Genomic DNA, 22,437 nt, shown 5'->3' with positions numbered 1-22,437 from the left:
CCTGCCGGCGTGACTATACAAACTGAAAGTCTTTTGTGGTGGTGTTGATTTATTGTTTTTAAGTGTGTTTGCCTTTTCTTTTCTTTTTATCGCTTCACCTTTTGAAATGGTTCCCTATGTGTTCACCTTCTAAGCCTTGAACTGGCTTGTGTTGCAATGACACCTTTTCAAACAGTAATTTGTTAGGCTTGTGTGATTTATAGGGGGAAAAACACCTGTTATCGTTTGAAACTTCTGTTGAATGGGTGTCAAGAAGGGAGCGCACACGTGCTCTTAGGGATTTTTCATACATTTAGTCCCTTTCATATGGTTTATTCTTTGTTTGATTCATATGAGAAAAAATAAGTTTGATGCCAAGGGACCCGAACCCCACAGAAGAGCCCGTGAAGTGAACCGAACAGAGACCGTCTGGCAAAGGTGGGTGAGCGCTTGGCTACCCAGGTTCACTTAGTTATTTCCACAACCAGCACCATGCTCCTTGAACTTCGTCTCAGCTGCCCAAAACCCGTCACTTTACAGCCATGAACTAAAAGTGTTGATTAAATCTGTCTGCTGTGTCTTGTAACTGGTGGACGCTACGGCGGTTACATATTCGTATTAGACTGCAATTAGTACAGTATGCATGTTTAAAAATATATATATATATATATTAGCTTGCAGAATAAGTAGTTACATACCTAGTTGGCTGCAGGTCCGGGTGTCGTAACTACTAGTCCGGCATTGTACATTTACCACGTTCAATGACTGAGTGGGAAAACGATATTGGTTCTTTCCAAAACAGAATAAACTGGATGCAAAGAGAACGTTTTCAACTGGCAAGTTGAGTCATCATTAAAAGGCAAGAGCAGTACACATTGTTTTTTTCACTCCCGAGTTCAGTCAAAAGAGGACCACGTTAAAACACATCCACGAGGTTTTTGGGGGGATAGAACTGCATGAATAACTTTCCTGATAGTTCACATTTATGACACGTGTTTAACAGATTGACGCGTCTTGTAGACGGGTACTTTGTATATTCGAACAACAAAAGTTAGATTTAATTAATGGCTGAATATTGTAAAACTATTAAGATCCGGCACAGGTAAATGTTAATAATAAAAAAAATTGAATACTGCATTGAATGTCAATTTTCAAATCCATTCTTTGAACATTGTATACAGTAGCCTTATTTTATTAAACCGGCATTTTCTATACCTTTTTGTGGGCCTCTTGTTAGATGTTAGTAATTATATAATTAGTTTATTATCGTTAAGTAAAAACAATCACCGGCTTGCTCGCGTAAAAATAGGTCGTGTGCCAAATATGGTCTTTCATTACGTTCAAAACATTATGCGCGTGTTATGGGCTGTCCTGGCGAAACATTACAACACTAGGTACCATAAAAGCTCATTGAGGCTCACAGGAGTTGATCGCTGTGGTAGCGAGAGATGGTGTTATAGCCCGCCTAACAACATTCTGACTTCTGATTTCGGCTGCCCTGACTGGATCACTTCACTGGATACAATTACTCTCACCCATCTCAAGATGTATGCCAAAGATATGAAATCTAAATCAGTGTTCAGCAGTATAAAAGTAAGTTGTTTATTATTACATTTACTGGAGATATGTTTGATTAACCATACTGCAAATTACATTCATTTAAGAAAACGTTTTAGGTATTTTCTGCAGCAAATTGTTCTGTGATATATTTGGGTTCTCCATCTCTGAACTCTCTACAGTTACATTTCAACTGCATGTGTGTTAACTTTCAGTAGGAATGTTTATATAGTCCATCAATAGATGCTCAAAGAACAACCTGTTGAACATCAGCAACACTTCAACAGCACTTCCTAAAAGCCTTTTAGGGTAATTTAAACAGTTAATCAATTTCCACAAGGTTGTCTCAAAGTCTTTACTGTTCTTTTACTTAGTCTCCTTTGAAAATATGATAGCTGCAACCTTTGGTCCATTTAGTCATACTGTGATGGTAAAGAGCAGCCAGGACGCGTTATCACTCCGTCTGGGTGCTGATGGCTACTTAATGACTTTTTATACCTCAAGTCTTATTCATCAGCTTGACAGATGAAAGCATGCCTTTTCTGAGGATAGCATGCTGAACAATGAGCATATTCTGCTCCAGAAAAACATGACACCTGTACTCGTCTAGGCTGAAGGTTATTTCACGGAGGGGATTTGTGTGTTCATGTGCTTAGAAAGACGATACATTACCTCTAAATATGCAGAATGGTACATGGTCAATATGAACATTGAAACATTCTGCAGTTATCCACCTTTCAAGTGTTCTGTTTTACTGTGCATCTTGAGTACGAAATGCCAACATGTTTTTATTGTTAAAGATTGAATGCAGGCATGGTAGTTTATTTACATTACTAATTATATCATCTCCATTCCTTATTATTATTTCAACACCTTGCTGTTACAGCTTTGTGTTCTGCCTGAGGAAATACTTAACCACCTGGCAAAAGTTCCAGTTGTCACTGTAGATACAATTCCTGGAATGTCTCTGTCTGGTGGTGTTAGGCTGTGGTCTGTGCTACCTGTGACAACTAGCATGTTTTTTTTTGGAACATCTGCTCTGACTTTCTGGTCATAAATATGCTGGTATAGTAATGTTGATATCCAGATTTTACAGAGGTTGCTCAGAAGACTCCATGGACATTCTGTCTTACACTGGTGAGGTATCCAACAAGAAAATCAGAGCAGGTGTTGCAACGTTTCGTTTATATTATCAGTCCGTAAGAAGTTACCCTTAAAGGCTGTTTTCATGAGACTGACACTACTGAAGTTCATTGGAGTTCATATGTGACTAGTCGGTGGAATCAGGAAGGATTCTCCTTTGTGCTGTATGATTTGCTGTGTGTATTTAGTCATAGTGGAACTCGATGTTGCCAAACCTGCAGTGGACTCTAGTACGTCGAGAATGATAAATGGCTCTATGACTCATTGTGTTCAGCCTGCAACTTATTCCTTTGCATGATTTCATATGCTTTGACCTGTAGGGCGTTATCGTAGTATTTCACTGAAGCAGATAAATCCCTACAGGAATCTTCTTAATGTGCAGCCTGCGTCTCCATAACATACTCCAATGCTGCTTTTGTAACTTCATAGGTTTTGCGGAAACCGTGCATGCAGAGGAACATTTTTATAATTCATCTACAATATTTATTCATTTAGTGGATATCTTGATAAATTGATCTTGCAAACAGAGCTGTTGGCCAGAGGCCGTGTCATTGTGTACGTGGGTTTTAACAATGAAACTGACCCCTCTGTGGCGTTTGTGTTTGACATGCATGTCAGAGTGAGAGGAGGCAGGGAGACATAGAGCCAGACTACGTCCAAGACTAACACAGGAATTCATCCCCAACCCCCAACCCCCCAACCCCACCGGAGCTGCACAGGAACTCATCCAACCCCCCAGTAGGGTTTAGTCGCAGGCCTCTCACAGGGTACAGAGCAGAGCTTTGTTACACCCCTTCAACTGAACACCCTTGTGTTACCCGCTATCTTACAAAAGCTACGTTCACACACAAGCCTAGAAACACAATTCCTGCAGTAAAAAGTGTGTGTGTGTGTGTGAGATCATGGCGTGCTCCCATGTGTGGGCATGTCAAGTCATGTGAGTCCGTGTTTGTAATTGTTGTCCAATGGTATGTTGTTGTGCTGTGTTCTTACGTCACGTCTGAACGACGAGGCTTCCTGGTGGATCATATACAGGTAAAACGTGCTCGGTACACAATGTTCAGCGTGATCACTCATCATGTGCTGGCCGCATCACTTGCTTTTCCCGGTATCCTACAGTAATTAAAAGTCCATGAAATCACTGGTGATTACAAATACTGGGACAGCATTTCTAAATGTTGCAAGTCTCCGATGTACATTTCCTGTGAGTGTGTGTATGACCCATCCTGAACCACAGGGGTTATGTTAAATGGAGGTCACTAGACAAGTTTTCTTCGTGTGTGTGTGTGTGTGTGTGTGTTTGTTTGTGTGTGTGTGTGTGTGTGTGTGTGTGTGAAAGGTGACATAGGAAAATCGGATAAAAACACTCCTAGTTCAGATGGTGTCACCCAGTGTTGACAGCATTGGAAAATGATAAATGGTCAAACTCACTCAAAATTCAAACTCCCCCTTTACATGCACTGACTGCAACTATTTTAATACAAAAAATACACCAAGGAATGTTAATTGGTTAAAAAAACAATTGTTCTTGCTGCTTTATAATTTAGTTACAGAACCCTGTGACGTTTTAGGCCCTGAGAAAATCCAAATGCCAGGACATCTGGCTACCTTTTTGATTTGGACCTGGACTGGAAACTGAAGTACTGTAGATATTTATTTTAATTTGACCTGCACTTATGTTTCCCGAGTAAACCTGGTAAAAAGTTCAGGCTGACATGAGCGTCAATCTGAGTTTCACGGTGTGTCGCTTTTGTTATAATAGATTCATCTTGCCCAGTGTGCATGGTTTTGTTTTAATGGTATTTGGATTTTAGAGAACATTCTGTTTGTCCTTTTATTTCTTGACGGAGCTTATCTCTCATTTGTTTGTTGAATAGTGACCACACCCTCTATGTACTGTGCAGTTGTCATCCAAAATCACACCCTATTCCCTCTGTAGTGGAGTACTTTTAAGCTAGCCAAATAAGGAATAGGGTGCATTTGAGATACAGAGGCTAAGGTGTGGCTCTCAGATTGCTAAATTCTGTACTTCCCTCTGAGACTACAGGTCAGTCTCATACTGGTAGGTCGGTTCACAAGGCTCACTTTCTTTAATTTTATCTAATTCTCTCCATTATCTCTATCGTTCATTCTCATTATGTAATATTTCTCTGCAGGGGCCTTTTCTGCTAGCTTCAACCGGGTTATGCTGAAAGATCAGGATCATAGCATGGGGCTAGCAGTTTTCTAGCCTCGGTCCCAACTGAATTTGTTTTTCTTCACATATTGAAAATTGCCTTGCATGGACTGAGTGCAGACCACACCCAAGTTTAACTGATGTATTTGTGTAAACTAGCAGGTTCTTTAGTTAGCGTTGATCAAGTTTCAGGAATGACGTACTTGCTCAGTGTGTCTATTGTCATACACCAGTGGATCACCAGTTAGTGATTTAGTGTAGTACACTGAACAGAGGGGGAGTGCCAGTAAACTCAGTGGCCTAATCTGAGAAACACTCAGTTGTTGTTTTTTGTTGGATGACTCCTTTATACCTGCCTCTATCATAGGTGTAATTTATTGCTGCCTGTTACATGTCTCATTTATACCTGCCTCCAAGATGTCTCATTTACACCCGCCTTTTACACGTCTCATTTATTCCTGCCTCTTAACGCATTCTCACCTGCCTTCAACAGGCCAAATGTATACGTTTTATCACATCAACTCAATCATTTTTTATTTGTCTAAACCTGAATAAAGAATTTGAGCGCAATCCGAATGTGGGCAGGATCAGGATGAGATCGGGTCCACAGAGAACAAGGTATTCATTCAGGCCATCCGGGGTTAGGGTTAGATGGTGTCTTTGACCACCGCGCTATTGTCTAGCGGTGCCTTTTAACTTCATCACAATAGGCAACTGTAAGATGGGGGAAAAAAACGTGTCACTTTCAAGCCTTTAGGCTCAATTGCTGAGTAAATAATGTTTCCGTTTTTACAGTTACTTTTATTTTTAGAATGTTTATGTCTATCGAGGACACAGCCACACGGACACAGCAGACACACACAAGTCCGGCCCTACTTCTCCACCCTGCGAAATGTCTCCGTCTGGAATATTATGATATATTGAAGTCTGCACTTCCGTTAATTATCTCCCCTGTGTGTCCCTGATGTCCCAGACACAATGGTTGCCAGGGAGACGGAGGTGAAGGTGGGAATGTTTGTGCTGGTCTTCCCGTAAAGGATGCGACGCCAGAAGAAAATAATAATTCAGACACTGAGATGACCACTGATGATTGGATGAACATTTTCCTCAGTTGTGCTTTCACTGTAGATCACAAGAAAAGTTTATATTTCCATACCATTATTTACAAGGTTCAGCTTTTAATACAGAGCAGTGAATATTAATTACAGTAGTCTTTGACAGTACCGTGGGTTGTATAATACCATCTTTTACACAGCACAGTGATTTATGTTAGTATTTTACTCAGTGTAGAAACTATTACAGTACTGTTTGAACCCCCCGAGATCCTGCTGAGTGGTGCTGTTATGTGACATCCATCATTCCAGTTGTAATGACCTGCTATTCTTTTCCCAATTATTAATACTGTAGTATATTACATAGTACAGCAGTACAGTGTTGATTACTGTAAAGTCTGTAACACAGTACAATGATCATAACTGTAGTCTATTACACAATACAGTATTTATTACCTTAAGGTCTGTACAGTGACATTCACAGTACAAGTATTTGCATGGAGCAGTAATGTAACATCCTCCATGTTTGATTGATCTGCTGCTCTGTGCCCTTTAAAGCTCAGACAAATGGTGTGCGTCTGCACCAGCCTAACACCCATGCCAATGACTGTGTTGAAGAAGTGTTCATGCTCCGTTTCTTCTAGCTCGACGTAAGAAAGCATCCCCAAGCCCGGCTGACTCAAGCTCCCTGCTTTTTTAGCTGTTGTCTAAGAGGCGTAGCAGTATAACAGACCGTCTGCCATGATTAATCTTTCTCTCTCTGTGTTGACGAACGCCTGTTACGAAGCCCAGGGCTGACTCAACATAAGCCGCGCTTCTGTGGTACCCCGAGGCTTCAGCAAGGATAACTGATGAATCTTTGTATTGAGCAAAATCCCAAAACAAAGGGGTTTTCGCTTCGTTTGGTTGCTTAAGCCAACAGGTCTAATCTGAACATTTCTCTAATTAAAGACCCGCGTCAAACCAAACCGCAATGATTTTTTTTAGCAGCAGCATAAAGCGTCTATTGTCTGTGCTAAACAGGCAGGCATCCAGGTTTTAATTGGAGCATTAACTCTTTCACACTGATGTGCATCCCAAATGACACCCTACTCCTCATAGTGCTTTTATGTTGAACATATGCCCTACCTAGTGCACTAACAGATGCCCTGGTCTATAGTGCACAACATTTGTAGGGAGTGGGATGCCAAGGCATCCACAGTGACGTCTATTTTGCTCTGCAGACACACAGAGAGAGACAATCAACACAGACATTCAACAGAGTAGCTTAAGTGGAGCCCTGACTCTGTGTAGAAAATTAACACGTGCACCCTGTGATCCAGGTGTGGGCAACGGGATGTGTAGTTTGGAGCGCAGAGATCGTTCAGTTCCGTTATAGAAGACACTCAAGTGAAGAAGATTGTTAACTCTTGCTTTCCTGTTTAATTGATTACTAATCTGTGCCAATTAACAAGCTTTCACATTTCAGCGGCTGGCAAGTCTTTCAATATGTTATAAAGGACAACGCGAAAATGGCATCAGCATAGAAAAAGAATGTCACCTAATATATTGCTACTTTAAAAAAAGTAATTTTACTGAAGGGCTGGCCTGTTTGACTTCTCTGATGTGAAACTGTTGACAGACTACGAGTGTCCTGCGTCATTTTGAAATAAGACATGATGAAAAACTTCACAGATGAGGTTAACAGGGCTGAAGCAAAGCAGTGTGTTCAAGAATGTATGTGTAGAAAAATGTGTTACAAAGGGAGGTTAAAGTGTTGTGCATTGGCAAACATGATGCTATATAAAGGAGGCTTTCCTCGTTAGTTTGGAGGCTTGATTATTTAAGACAGTCATCTCAAACAAAATTGTTGGACTTGCCAGATCTCGATAAAACCAAAGCATCAGAAGAGTACGTGCATAAAGCAAAACCAGCATTTAGCATCTTTACGAAACAAAATACGGATAGACCTGTAAAAGCCTCCGAAATAAGGACTCCTTTACGGACGCCAAATTGCCCCTCAAAATTACACATTATTGTCAGATCTAAACAAACGATGCCCAGAAATAAAATACACGAGCACAATGGTTAGAATAACTAAAGATATGTCTATACACGCCTTTCAGGAGCCTCGGCTGGATTTGGTGTTTCTAAGGTCGCCCCATGAGCCATGGCAGGATAAACAGTGAAGTGGCTTTCCACATGAAAAAGGTTTCTATCCGTTGCCAAATATAATCTTTAATGTTAGTGTCAACTGTTGCACTCTCAAATTATACTCCGTCCTCGGTGTTAAAATTGGATCTTACATTAAAATGAGCCAATGGCTGATTGTATTAAATAGTAATTAAAAGATTAACTATCACTAGAAATTACCTTTGTCAAAACCGGGTGTTTCAGGATAAATTACAGGGTAACATAAATCCCGTCACAAATGGGTATAAAATATTCATTCTACTGCTGTGTGTCACTCTGAATAAGAAAGGCTGCTAAATTAGGGAAATGGAAATGATCACAGGATAACTGCATGACGGGTTTTTTGCTCCATGATGTGAATCCCGTTGCACTAAACTCGCACTAAATTCATATGTATGACCCTCCCCCACAACCTTTCACTTAAATGCCTTTTATTATGAATGGAAAGGTAAACTTTCTATACATGAATTAAGTGAGGGAGCAACTCTTCCTGATAACTTGTTATATGTGTTTGTTTTGTTTTGTTAGATAAGTGTCTGACTGTCACTACTCACATATCCCTCCCTCTCCCTCTGTATCTCTCTATCTCTTTTTCTATCTCTCTCTCATTCTTTGTCTATCTCTTTCCTTCTCTGTCTTTCCTCCATTCTGCCCCCCCCCCGTCTCCTCTCGTCCAGTTGTTTGTTTTATGTCACGGCCTGCTGCAGCTCACCCAGCTCCTGTACAGCTCCTACTTTAAGAGCACCATCACCACCATCGAGAGGCGCTTCGGCCTCAGCAGCTTCTCCTCCGGGACCATCTCCTCCCTGCACGAGGTAGGAGGCCAACAGGAGGGCATTACTTCAGCACTTCATCATCCTGTGAGATACCAGGCGTTTGGCCGAAATGGGAGGAAGTGCAGATTGTGGATAACAGCTTGCCAGCGCGTTGGTGTGTCGCCCTCCCCTGAAAGGCCTTGTGGTGTTATTAGTTTAGAAATGTTTGGCCAAGCTTCCACTTGGGAGGTTCAAAAAAGGATTCTGCAGCCCTGTGTTGCTACTACAGTGTGCTGAATGTATGGTTGAAGTGTGTGTGTCTGTCTGTGTGTGTGTGTGTGTGTCTCGTTCTCCAGGTGGGGAACACGGTGCTGATCGTGTTTGTGAGTTACCTTGGCGGCAGGGTCCATCGGCCTCGACTCATTGGCCTGGGTGGTATTTTGATGTCCATCAGCGCCCTCATCCTGGCTCTACCCCACTTCCTGTCTCAGCCATATGCGTTTGACTCTGCCCTGCATGGTGAGATTTATATGTGTAGAGGATGAATTGGCCGCTATGGAGCTTGAATGCTCTGATAAACCAGGAGGTCTAGGCGGAGAGTGTGTGTGGTTATACAAACAGAATCTCTTGTTGATTCTGATTGATTGTGAAGTGGGCTTTCGCTGCTTCTGGAAATCTGGTCTGACAAGTCTGAAAACCTAGTTTATTGCAATGGAAGCATTATCCACAGTCAGTGTCTATTCAAGGCTTATTCAGAACTTTGAGCCGTAACACTGATTTGGTAAATAGCTGAGGAATTGGTCTGGAGAAATGTAACCACTCATGGATAGTGAAATGCATTCATATGTAATAATGTTTTATGGCTGCACAGACTGTTCAGATTTGCCTTGTTTGGGCAAACAATTAAGTCATATTGAAACCAACTTATGCTGTCAATTCAGATAAAAAGAGAGAATGAAACTCCTCATGAATCTTACAGTATGTTATATATTTCTACAACACTCACCATTAATTTAAAACGACATAGAAAGGCTTTAGCGACGGCAGAACCCCCCGGTATGTCTGAGCTTGTGCAGCCAGCCTGTCGATCATGGAGGGGGGCTGTTGACTTAGATGAATGAATTGTGAAGGCCAGCCTGTCCTGCAGGTGATCACCAGTTGAGCCGGTCGAGCTACATCAACAGGAAGACTGTTAATCTCTGAGCACTGCAGGAAAGCCAAGAAGATTACCAGTATCTTGCAGACAGTTGACTTAACTCTGTGCCCTGTTCACTCTCTTCCTTCCCCCTAGGTCATCTTGAAGACACGCACACGCGCGCGCACACACAGACACACAGACACACAGACACACACACACACACACACACTTGCACATGCTGGTATGCACAAACACACAGACTCTCATAACCTTGGCTGACAGTATTTCCCATGGGGGTTTCACTGAGGGTCACAAACGGCTGTATGTGTAGTTCATCAGAATGTAAAAACTGTCTGTCTCTCTCTCTCTCTCCCCCTGTCTGTCTGTCTTCCTGTCCTTATCTGTCTTTCTCTGAATGTGTGTGTGTGTGTGTGTGTCTCTTTCAATCCATCTGTTTGTATACATGTCTTTTTGTTTTTGTGTGTGTGTGTGTGTTTCCCTAGATCGCCAGGACCTGTGTTCGGTCAAGGTCAACTCCAACATGACAGAGTCCTGTGGGATGTCAGAGACCAAGCGGATTGCTGATACTAACAACCTGTGGTTGCTAATGGCAATAGCTCAGCTTCTGTTCGGCGTGGGGTCTGTTCCCATACAGCCCTTTGGAATCTCTTACGTGGATGACTTTGCCGGACGAGGCAACTCCCCATTATACATAGGTTATAGACCATCATTATTTATTTATATACATTTTGGGTAGTTTAGGCTTTATAGAAAAAGCTTCCAAACCCACCTCGCTGATCTGCGTAAAATACCTTAACCTGACACAGGCACGTTGTGATTGTTTGACTGCGTTAATTAAAAAATGTCAGTACATTGTTATATGGCGAAGTTATTGAAAAAAATAAAGGAGTACGTAAGAGTGTCAATTAATTAAATGTGGAATGTATGGGAGTCCGTATATATGGGAATCTGATTGGAGAAGGAAAATCTGAAAACTGTAATTTTTTGGCCTGACAGTCTCTTTCCTCCTCAGCCATTCTGTTCGCTGTGTCCGTGTTTGGACCGGTTTTCGGTTTCCTGCTAGGCTCTGTCATGCTGACCATCTATGTGGACGTGGACAGAACCGGATCAGGTACTGCATGTTGTTGGAGTTGTGATTGAGTGTGGGGTTGAACAGCTTGACAAAGTGAAATATTTTTGTATTTCCCTCACTCTGTGTCTGTCTGTCTGCCTGTGTTTCTCTCTATTTCTGTCTGTCTGCCTCTGTTTCTCTCACTCTGTGTCTGTCTGTCTGCCTCTGTTTCTCTCTATTTCTGTCTGTCTGCCTCTGTTTCTCTCACTCTGTGTCTGTCTGTCTGCCTCTGTTTCTCTCACTCTGTGTCTGTCTGTCTGCCTCTGTTTCTCTCACTCTGTGTCTGTCTGTCTGCCTCTGTTTCTCTCACTCTGTCTGTCTGTCTGTCTGTCTGTCTGTCTGTCTGCCTGCCTCTGTTTCTCTCACTCTGTGTCTGTCTGTCTGCCTGCCTCTGTTTCTCTCACTCTGTGTCTGTCTGTCTTCCTGCCTCTGTTTCTCTCCCTGTCTCTATCAGTCTTTGTGTTTCTACCTCTGTCTGTCTCTCTCTGTTTGTCTCTCTGTTTCTGTCTCTTTGTGTGTCTGTCTTTGTTTCTGACCGTCTGTCTCTCTGTGCCTGTCTCTGTCAGTGTCTCTCTCTCTCTCTCTCTCTCTCTCACCTTCCCTACTTCTTTCCATCCATCTCCTCCTCCCTTTAACCTCCTCTCCGGTTTCCATCCAGTCAACAGTGCGGAGCTGTCCCCCACGGACCCTCGCTGGGTGGGTGCCTGGTGGATGGGTCTCCTGATCTCCTCTGCCTCCCTGGCCCTGACCTCCATACCGTACTTCTTCTTTCCCCGCAGCATGCCCGTGGAAAGCACTGTAAGTACCACTCCCACCGGGTCCGTGTCCCCAAAAGCTCCCTGATGGTGTTCCCTCCTTAGTGCTCTGCTTTGACCAGAGCCTAATGGGGCACTGTGCAGAGGATAAGGTGTCATATGGAAGGCAGCCATCCTCTTTTGCACGCTCCTTATGCTTGAGTTATAAAAGCATCACACGAATTGGGCGTTCCTAAACTAGTAAATAATACCCCCCCCCCCACACACACACACAGGAACCCCTCCCCCCAGCATTTATTTTCTTTTTAAAACATACTGTGTACTAAGCTGTAAAGTCAGCTGCGCTACATTCAATACTTTTTCTGAGAATAAGAGGAATAATTTGTACCTTCCTCAGGGGAACAATTAGGCGTCTGAGACCAGAGGCCAGGAACAAATGCAATTTAATTTGAATGCAGAGTTTCATTAAATGGAATAGCTTTACAAAATACCTGGACTAAAGCTTTAAAGACCATTAATGTCTGTGGAAAAACACAAGTATTTTTTTTCTCAACTGACTTCTTCTGACTGTGAGAAAAGGACTGTTACCAGAGCTCTGCTGTCCCATGGTGGGTATGTAGAATGGGTCAAAGGATGACCGGCATTGAGCTGTTCAGGGCAGTCTGTTTCTGCCCTGAACTTTCCTCAGAAATTATCTTGGAGGATGTCAAAGAATGACACTTGTAAATCAAGTCACTCATTCTCCATTCCCTACCCACTGGTCTGGTATGGTAAAGGCAATTTAAAATTTTGGTTTGTATAAAGAGGTATTTGCGACCAGGGGGGAGAAAGATGCACTCCAAAGACAAGATGTAGTTTATTCTTCAGGGAGGATCTCCTCTCTTCCTATGCTGAGAGGCTGTATTGACATGAGGACCCTTTGGAGACTAAGACACAATGGATAATGCTAATAGTTATGACATGCAGATGTTTCAAACGGACAAAGATATTTCAAGTCTTATATTCTTAGCTGTTTCTATTGGTGTAACAATGTGCGGATATGACTGAACGTTTGATTTAACTTTTGTTTTGATCTTCTCTGAGCTCCACCGGATGCCTTTTTCTCAAAGGGAGACAAACCCCCCTGCTGTAACTGTACATATTTCACCTGACAGACAGCAAAGTTATAGTCTGATCTGTTTTAACCTTCTTTGTGGGTCTCTGGAACTGGAAGTATGTGTCTGTAATGTACAGACTCCTACTGTAGTCAGACACTGGAGTGTGCAACCGGTGTTTGGTGTGTAGTTTGTACATAGCCTCCAGAGTCATGCTTTCACATTATTTAATAAAAAACGTACGTTTTGTTATCCAGTGTGACCTGCAGTCATTAGGGCATACATTTTTATACTGCCCCTTCCGGGAATCAAACCCACAATCCTGCGTTGTAAATGCCATGCTCTTGCAACATGCCGATGGCAGCCTCTCTCAATTGCACTGCCTTGTTCACTACACATTGCCTCTCTATTGCAGTCTCTTTCCTGTTCAATCTGGTCATGCTTCCGCCCTGGACTAAGTTTAAATAGACTCTAGACTCTTAATATGTTCACCCGGCACAGCCAGAAGAGGACTGGTCACTCCTCTGAGCCTGGGTCCTCTCTAGGTTTCTTCCTAGCCACTGAAATTCAACACTACTGTTGTTTGCTCCTTGGGGTTTAAGGCTGGGTGTTTTTGTAAAAGCACTTTGTGACAACTGCTGATGTAAAAAGGGCTTTATAAATACATTTGATTGATTGATTGATTCTGTCTCTCTGCCCCCTCTCTTTCCCTCTCCTTCGCTCCATTCCTCTCTGTTTTTCTTTCACTTTCACCCTGTCTCTGTCTATCAGAGAGGCTTTACTGGCATGGGAACATAGCCAAAGCAAGGGGAAAATTCGAAAGGGTTTGATAAATAACAAATGTGAAGACGAAGATCCCACCCTCTCTCCCTCTGTTCACCCCTTCTTTCTCTCCCTCCCTCTGTTCATCCCTTCTTTCTCTCCCTCCCTCTGTTCATCCCTTCTTTCTCTCCCTCCGTCTGTTCATCCCTTCTTTCTCTCACTCCCTCTGTTCATCCCTTCTTTCTCTCACTCAGTCTGTTCATCCCTTCTTTCTCTCACTCCCTGTTCCACTGGTGCATTCAGTTTCATACAGCAGTAATGAAACACTTGAACAAAACTGCATTGTGAATAATGAAATCTAAACTCTTGCCAGTCACTTGCCAGTCTGAAAATATTTTTTTCTTGGATGAAAGCTAATATTGTAGTACGCATCCATTCTTTTTTTTCTGCCCTAGGTCAACCATCAACTTTTTTTTTCTGATGTGTTTTTCCTAGGTGAGGTGTGGAACTCAAATTAACATTCTGACTGAAGACTCCAAAAGGCCAGAGGTCTCGCTGCTTGAATTCATCAAAAGTAAGTCCCCTACACCCCAAAAAATTTCTGGCAGACAGAGCCACACGTACACACACACACGTGAAAATACACACATGGGCTGGACACATTGGTAAACAATGTGGGTAAATGCTTCCATCGCTCTGGTTTAGTGTGAGGCAGTCATTCCTCTCTTTAATCTACCCTCTTGGATTTGTTTGGTGGAACATGAATTGTGCAGCAGAGTTATAGTTTACAAAATGGTATGTTTCATGAGAGAGCTACAGTATTTCTTAGTCAACTAACTTGTTTGCACGTGTGTGTGTGTGTCCTCTTCGTCTGTCCGTCCCCAGTGTTTCCGAGGTTGTTTGTCCGGCTGCTTCTCAGTCCCCTGTTCCTGCTACTGGTCCTCTCGCAGTGCTGTTTCTCCTCTGTCATCGCCGGCCTTGCCACCTTCCTCAACAAGTTCCTGGAACGACAGTACAGCACCACCGCGGCATACAGCAGCCTGCTCATAGGTCAGTTCTGTTGACTGACATACAGAGTCACTGACATACAGCTGGCTGCTCATTGGTCGGTTCTGTTGTGACTGACATACAGAGTCACTGACATACAGCTGGCTGCTCATTGGTCGGTTCTGTTGTGACTGACATACAGCTGGCTGCTCATTGGTCGGTGCTGTTGACTGACATACAGCTGGCTGCTCATTGGTCAGTTCTGTTGACTGACATACAGATCCACTTCAAATAAGGTCTGTCTTTAGGGGCAGCGTTTTGGTAGCTTCAGCGTTTTGGTAGCTGTTGAAATATCTTCAAGTTGAGTTTTTTGGCTAAATAAATTGAAGCAAATATAATGACCACCGGCTATCAAAAAGACTGCGTAAGCTGGTGACGAAACACAGAACCTATTTGAAGTGATTTGAACATTTCTGAATGGGGAAATGCGAAAAGACAGAGAGATGGAGATACATAAAGACAGTCATAAAAACAGTCAGATAAGTTCACAGACAGACAGCTAACAGTGGCCTGCTGCTTGGTCAGTAGAGAGAGACACAGACCAACACGCACCCATACACATGTAACACCCGTTTGTGGAGAATGGTAACTGATATATCATTTCCTCATTGATCTCATATGCTCATTACCTCTCTCTACCGTTGCTATGTGGTATTGGTGGTTGTCACCACGGTTGGCATGGAGATGAAGACATCACTCTTCTCCAAATGAGATGGTTTTGACAATGTACTGCTTTAATAACAAAGTTTCTCTTTTTTGTGAATTTATTTCACAACAGCACTCTAATATTATTCTGGGAATTATTCTGGGAATAGCGCTTGCATATGCTAGAATACATCCTACTCTGGGACCGTGTATATCTTAGTTTCTGTTACCTGGCTGTCATCTTCAGGCGCGGTAAACCTTCCGGGTGTTGCCTTTGGGCTGCTGGCTGGTGGGTTCATCATGAAGAGGACGGGTCTAACTCTAAAAACCATCCCTCGTTTCTCCGTTACCATGCTCTCCATCTCCATCGTCCTCCTCATCCCTCTTTTCTTCATGGGTTGCCCGACACAGAGAGTGGCGGAGGTCAACTATAAACCACAAGGGTGAGTTAGAAAGCACAGTGGGGTCTTTATCATTGTTGACTGCCAAAAAGGATATATTTACCTTTTCAAAAGTGTTATATTTTAGAAGAACACTGGGAATCATTTTCTTTTAAGTTATTTTTCTGGATTTCATCTTACAAAAAACAAGGAAATGCTTTGAAATACAATTTCTATGCATTCAATCTTAATGGAAAAGTAAATATGATTAGAAAACCTGGGCTATGGTTGATTGGTTGATAAAGATTTATGTCATGGCACAAGGATGTTGCTGATTTAAAGTTTATTGAACCAGTAGAGAGGTAATTAAATAAAGGTTATTGAACCAGTGTAGAGGTTTTATAGCTGGCATAGAGATTATCGAGCTGGTGTAGAGGTTATAGAGCCGGTAGAGATGTTATGGAGCTCTTATAGTGGTTATAGAAACAGTAAAGAGGTTACAGAGCTGATATAAAGGTTTTCAAGCCATTGTAGAGGTTATAGAGCTGGCACAGAGGTTATAGAGCTGGCACAGAGGTTATAGAGCTGGCACAGAGGTTATAGAGCTGGCACAGGGCTTTTAGGACCAGTATTGAAGTTATAGGGCCTCAGTCTTTGCTTTGAAGTTGTGAGTAAGGACAAGGCAGAGGACAGGCTGAATCCTTGCGACAAGCTATGGTTTTGTTACTACCGTATATCTCAAGAATTACGTTCCCTGGGAACTATTGTAAGAACCATGATTACGTTCTACGCCAACACATCTAGTGCCTTTGCGTCGGTCAAGAACGTTATATATCGATCCACATTTTGAATGGCCACACGCGGCCCACTCCATACAGGTTTTTGTCTTGAATTATTCTTTTAAAAAACAACTGATTTGGCTTGAGTGGGGATGTTGAGTGGGGATGGCCTACATAAATTGCCTTGTTTGGTGAAATCCTACAGAACTACTGGATTATTACCATACACATCGATGTATTTTTCTGAATATATAACGTTCTTGACCGACGTAATGACAACTAGATATGTTGGCATAGAACGTAATCGCGGTTTTTACAATAGTTCCCAGGCAACGAAATTCTTGAGATATATACTTTTGTACTCACAAAATGAGCAATCACGTTGCCATGAGCAACCATGATCAACTCATGTCTTCTACATTTAGGACAGGCTGTTCCGCTGGCAGACTGTGGCGCTGGGACTCTGTTCATCTCAGACACACAATGCCTGAGCCAGAATAATAGTTTAATCTCAGGATAAACAAAAGACAAGTTAACACAAAATCATATTTGGATACACTCACACAAGCTTGTGGGTTTTAATACTGAGAGGTATTACTGTACCTAAAGTACCAGAGTTTAATGAACAAGCTGTTTGTAGAGACTAAGACCAGCTATGACACTGACATACACAAACAACTGGGAATATTGTTACTAAACTGTACACTATCAGTCCAAGGCTATGCAACAACAGAACACACAGGCAGGAACCCAAATAAGCTTATCATGTTGACTTCTGGCTTCGGCACTGAGTCCTCTTGATGACCTTTACTACGAGCTCTGTCGTGATACCAAAACCCTTTGACCCAGATCACTGTGGTGTGGGTCCTAGTTCTGGCCTTTAAAAAATATTGGACTGACTTATACATCTCCCAGCTGCTGTAATCCTGAAATAATATTCATCAACATCAAGGGTCTTCTCACATTACTGGGGTCTGCCAAGCCCACCTCCACTGGCCCGGTCACACATCCATCGTAGTTTCTAGCCAGGAACACCCGCTGGGCACGGGAAAAATGGAAAGGAAATTTGGATTGGCACAGTCATGTGAAATCGTATAGCTCATAGATTTGGACACAGATGTCACAGCTCATTTATCAACATGACATCTGTGGCTGCGTGGTGGTCCTCGGCTTATCTCTGTGGTGTATCTCTGTTGCGATGTCAGAAGGCTTTTCTGGGGTGTGGGGGTGAGTGAGTGAGTGTGTGTGTGTGTGGGTGTGGGTGTGGGTGTGTGTGTGGGGTTGGGGGTGTGTGCGCGCCCGTGGCCCCTCAGAGGGTTGTGTTGGGTTGTGAGCATAAACACACGCGTCTATTGTCTGCCCCCTGATGGACAGTGAAGTGCACGACATCTGAGACGTCTGGGTGTCCCTGCAGGTCTTTGGCTGGGTGTCATAACAACTGCTCCTGCTCCAGTACCTCCTTCAACCCGGTGTGTGGCGCTGATGATACCGAGTACACCTCCCCCTGTCACGCAGGGTGCAGTGACTACGACCGGGACCCGGACAACCCGCGCAGGGTTCTGGTGGGTACCGGTCTAACTCTGTTCAGGCTGCATTCGTCCACTGCATGAAAGAAGTCAAAATGAGGTTAGGGGAGCGGGAAAAGGCCAGCTCACTCGACACAGGCAGAAGAGGACTGGCCGCCCCTCAGAGTCTGGTTCCTCTCTAGGTTTCTTCCTGTGTTTCCACCCTCCTAGGGTTTTTTTCCTAGCCACTGTGCCTTAACTTTTGCTGCTTGCTGTTTGGGGTTTCAGGCTGGGTGTCTGTAGGGCGGACAGTTAACTTTGAAAATTCAGTTAGTTAACTTAGTACCTAACATAGTACCAGATGGACTGTCCAGGGGTTTTGTGGGCTTCTAAGTGCATTTTTGACCAGTTCCGTCCAACCATTTCAGAGTCAATCTTTTTAATCATACTGGATAAGGGCTTTATTTAATCTGTGTGACCATACAGATTATGGTCATACAGATTTACAGTTAAGGGCAACATACTGTGATTTACAGTTAAGGGCAACGTCTCTACGTTAGCAGTGACTGAGTTCAAGTTAATAAAACCTGCATATTTTGGCTCAGTCGAAAGGACCAAGTCTGTAAAACTCCAGCAACGTCACAGAATGAATCCAGCCTATCACCGTTGTGTTAGTGAAAGCAGGTAATCTGTCACTTTAAGTCTCGCTGAGAAACGAACTGACACCCGTGTTTCCTTTGTGTTTTCCTGCAGAGGTACACCAACTGTATCTGCCTGGGTGGGAGACCGGACAGTCAAACTGCCCGCCCCGGGCCCTGTCCCAACACATGCCCTCACTTCCTCCTCCCTGTCATGTTCCTCATCTCATTGGCCGGGCTGATCGCCTCCCTCACACACAACCCCATCTACATGATGGTACTCAGGTAAATTGAGCCTCAGTGACATTGGGTTAGGTTCATGTAATGGGATTTGGACTGCTCTGTTTGAGTAGCACAGAGTCCGTAGACGGTGAACATCCAACGTGCCTCTTAAGGCTACAGTACAATATTGTGATGCTAGTGTTTATGTGTGGTCTTGCTTCCCTGAAATTGTTTCAGAACTGTTCCCCAAGAAGACAAATCGTTTGCTATAGGAGTTCAGTTTCTGCTCATGAGATTACTTGGTAAGCAGACTTCTTTATATTTATTCCATGTAAAGACGGGAAATCGTCTCTATGCTGATCAAAAACAATGTACAGTGAAATAATGAAATGCATAAAATGCAACCCTTTGGGCTATTGCCGGTCTGTCAATGTAAGGTTAGAGTACCCTCTAGTGGCTGAAAATGGAACAACACTGCCCAATTCACTGTTGAACAATTGTACAAAAAAAGCTGCACTTTTACAGGGAGACAAATCCTGATCTTTTGCCACCGATTGATGGTTTGACCTTTCCGATGGGACACGATATCAGAATAGTGCTGCTTGTGTAAATGAAGCCTTAGAGTTCCACATAACACTCCACCCTTTGCGTCGCCAGGAACCATGCCTTATTGACGATTACTAAAGTGTATTCTCATCTGCCCGTGGTTGTATTGCAGCATGGTTGCCGGCCCCAGCTCTATTCGGCATAGTCATCGACAGTTCCTGTGTCTGGTGGAAACGTGTGTGTGGCAAAAAGCTGGGATGTGGTTACTATGACAATAACATTCTGAGGAACAGGTACCTACGTAATTTTATATGAGTTAGCTAATCAATCGATCAATAAATGAATGGAATGTATTTGCAAGACCCATTTTCTACACCAGAACCCTTGTAAAAAAAATATATATATGAAAACACTTGTATCAGTGATGATGTAGTTGCCCGGTCAGTAACACCTACTGCTGCTTTGTCTCAACAGGTACCTGGGGCTACAGGTGGGCTTCAAGGCGATGGGGATCTTCCTGCTGGCAGTGGTGGGCTGGAAGGTCCAGAGGATCAGGGAGTACAACCTGGAAAAGACCCCCGATGGGCCGCTGTGATCACCCCTGTCCGCCTGGCTACTATCTAACCCGTGTCACGTGAGACAGACACTCTCTGAGGTCAACTGAGATCTGTGATACCACGTCCTGCCCGTCCCCTTACTATAAAGAGGGGCTGTCTCTGATGTCCACAGAGATGTCAACCCAGCGTGTTACTATAATATTTTCATGGGCGAAATACTTTTTCTCTGTTATTATGATACTACCTCCCGTCGGGTTCCTTGCTGCATAACTAACTGGGGAGATGAGACACACCAAACTCTGAGCCCCACAGCCGGATCCCTTCAGATGTCTGCTGAAGTGAACCATCTCCTTTCAACACACCTGATCCAGTACCCTCAGGCCCTGTCTGAATGATCTCCTCTCGACCCATCTGATCCAGGATCTCCTGCACTGTCTGAATGATCTCCTCTCACTTCACCCTCACCTCGCACCACGCTGAGCTGGTTGTAATGACATCTCGAAAGCTTTTGCCCTGAGGTCCACTGTGCCTTTTAGGAGTCCGGTTAAGTGCTAGCCTTTTTTTCTGATATCTTAACCCATCGCATCTTCCAAAGAACCCCTGGACCTGTGGATGGACCAGCTCTCTTTCAGAACATCTTGGTTATGAAGAAGACCACACCCACCCCTCTGAAGATGTACCAGACAAGGAAGGTTGTTGACTCACTGGAAGGGAAAGGTGAGGGTTTATTTTAATTTGAAGGATCACGTCACCTTTGGATGCACAGAGAGAACAGCAATGTATTCTACAAACATGTACTTGTATGTTTTTATACTTGTATACCTGCTGATGTTTTTCATTCAGGTTTCTAGTTGCAAGAGGCAACAAATTTAAAGCTAGCTTAATATTTAAGTTAATTATCAATGTTTGTCTCTTACATAGAGGCATTTAGTGAACATTATTTAGTTATATTAGCTTTTCTTGGATGTTTCATACACAGAATAGTAATTTTATAATTATGTGATTTAATGTGGGGCAATGGCTTTAATCATGATAACATGCAATGCCTCCACAATCCATTACACTGTTTAAATCATTATACTCCTGTCGAAATAGAATGTCAATATTATATTATGGTCAGTTATGGTCATGTTCCTTTATGTGCCTTATATGCGACAACAAATGAATGTGACTATTGTAAATAATAAAATATATGTTTATATAGTATTTTTTATTCTGGTGGAAATATTTTGTGTGTGTGTATGTGTGTGAACAAGATGTCCTCACAAAGGTCAGTGAAACCTGACAAATTTGTCCCTTTAAAGATTCTTGGCTGGTTCCCACTAGGAAAATAATTTGGATTTACAATTGCATGTAGTGCTAAAATTAGACTTTCTTGTAGTTGCTATTTCAAGTTTAGGGGCAATGTTTTGGGTCTGCTGATCACTAATTCAAGTAATCGAAAGGAAGCCTACCGGTAAAAGCAGAGATGTGAAATTCGTGGTCATGTAGCGCACAAGAGTAGAGGAAATCTTTTCTCCGCTCTCGTTTTGCATGACGTCATGTGCCAGATCAGAAAGGGAGACGGCAGCAGCAGACAGGGAACGAGGAGAGGCCGCGCATGCGCAGATCAACGTTGAAACTAACCGCGTACAGTGCAGCACTCCCGTCGTTGAGAGAGAGCGGGTTGAACGGGTTGAGGCGTCGCTTTTCACATCCAACCTCATCAGCACCAGAATCCCGGACCGCTGGGAGGAAGCAGTGATTCTCCGACTCTTAGAAATTCGCCCCTAAACATGTCCGTGGGTAGTGACTTTGGTAACCCCTTAAGAAAATTCAAACTGGTCTTTCTGGGGGAGCAAAGCGGTAAGTCCTTCAGAATTCCCGGGAGAAGTTTATCCTCCATTTGGCCATGATGTCTGTATGCACCTGCTGCTGGATGCTAAGCCTACAGTCGAAAAGTGAAGTTGAAACAGTATGTCTAGCCTTGCCACTTATTACACAATTGAGAGTACGCTCAATTCTATTGTATGGGAAAATGACAAGCAAGTATTTGTCATGTTATATCTGTCACACATAGTTAAGAGTACCGTTAAAAGACGCCTGAAATGTCAGTCTGTGCGTTTTAGTGTTAGAGCTGTTTATCGTTTTAATTGCTCAACGAAAAGCGAACGGCAAAACATTTAGATTTTTTGGCTTTCGGGTTTGACAATAATCGACATTAAGTGTATCCAAATCGTTAACGTAGGTTAAAACTGTTACCTGAATTCTGTGTTTTTTAAGCGATGATATTGTCACAAAAGCGGGTGGCGTGCTTGGTTTAAAAGAGAAGTAAATAAATAAATAATTCGGTGTATGGCTGAGACACACCCAGGTTGCCAGTGTCTGTCGGTGGGATAACTTGTGTATCTGCAGTCACTGAAC

At 43.1% G+C, this 22,437-nt stretch overlaps 2 protein-coding genes across 2 annotated transcripts in view; both read left to right on the top strand.

Moving 5' to 3' along the window:
- Nucleotides 1–1,250: 1,250 nt before the first annotated feature.
- On the top strand, nt 1,251–21,240 carry slco2a1 (solute carrier organic anion transporter family, member 2A1). The gene is made up of 14 exons (XM_010896416.5): nt 1,251–1,572; nt 8,757–8,894; nt 9,191–9,353; nt 10,476–10,688; nt 11,006–11,104; nt 11,763–11,902; nt 14,211–14,289; nt 14,601–14,765; nt 15,655–15,850; nt 17,981–18,128; nt 18,825–18,994; nt 19,169–19,233; nt 19,650–19,770; nt 19,952–21,240. The coding sequence occupies exons 1-14, from the start codon at nt 1,303–1,305 to the stop codon at nt 20,070–20,072; spliced, it is 2,088 nt and encodes a 695-aa protein (XP_010894718.2). The 5' UTR covers nt 1,251–1,302; the 3' UTR covers nt 20,073–21,240.
- Nucleotides 21,241–21,641: 401 nt separating this feature from the next.
- rab6ba (RAB6B, member RAS oncogene family a) overlaps nt 21,642–22,437 on the top strand; it is a 75,561-nt gene continuing 74,765 nt past the window's right edge. Inside the window, exon 1 of the mRNA XM_010902936.4 lies at nt 21,642–21,879. Coding sequence (XP_010901238.2) covers nt 21,810–21,879 — 70 coding nt within the window. The 5' untranslated portion in view covers nt 21,642–21,809. The remainder of the gene's footprint in view (nt 21,880–22,437) is intronic.

Source organism: Esox lucius, chromosome 8 (assembly GCF_011004845.1).
Source record: "Esox lucius isolate fEsoLuc1 chromosome 8, fEsoLuc1.pri, whole genome shotgun sequence".
In the NCBI taxonomy this organism is placed as follows: domain Eukaryota; kingdom Metazoa; phylum Chordata; class Actinopteri; order Esociformes; family Esocidae; genus Esox; species Esox lucius.
This window is presented reverse-complemented; position numbering and strand designations above follow the sequence as displayed.

What these genes read in the sequence shown, in the direction of transcription:
- slco2a1 (XM_010896416.5), top strand. Translation starts at nt 1,303, where the DNA reads ATGGTCTTTCATTACGTTCAAAACATTATGCGCGTGTTATGGGCTGTC. An exon ending in CAACTCCCCATTATACATAG is followed by an intron (nt 10,689 to 11,005) that starts GTTATAGACCAT and finishes TTTCCTCCTCAG; the next exon opens with CCATTCTGTTCGCTGTGTCC. An exon ending in AATAACATTCTGAGGAACAG is followed by an intron (nt 19,771 to 19,951) that starts GTACCTACGTAA and finishes TTGTCTCAACAG; the next exon opens with GTACCTGGGGCTACAGGTGG.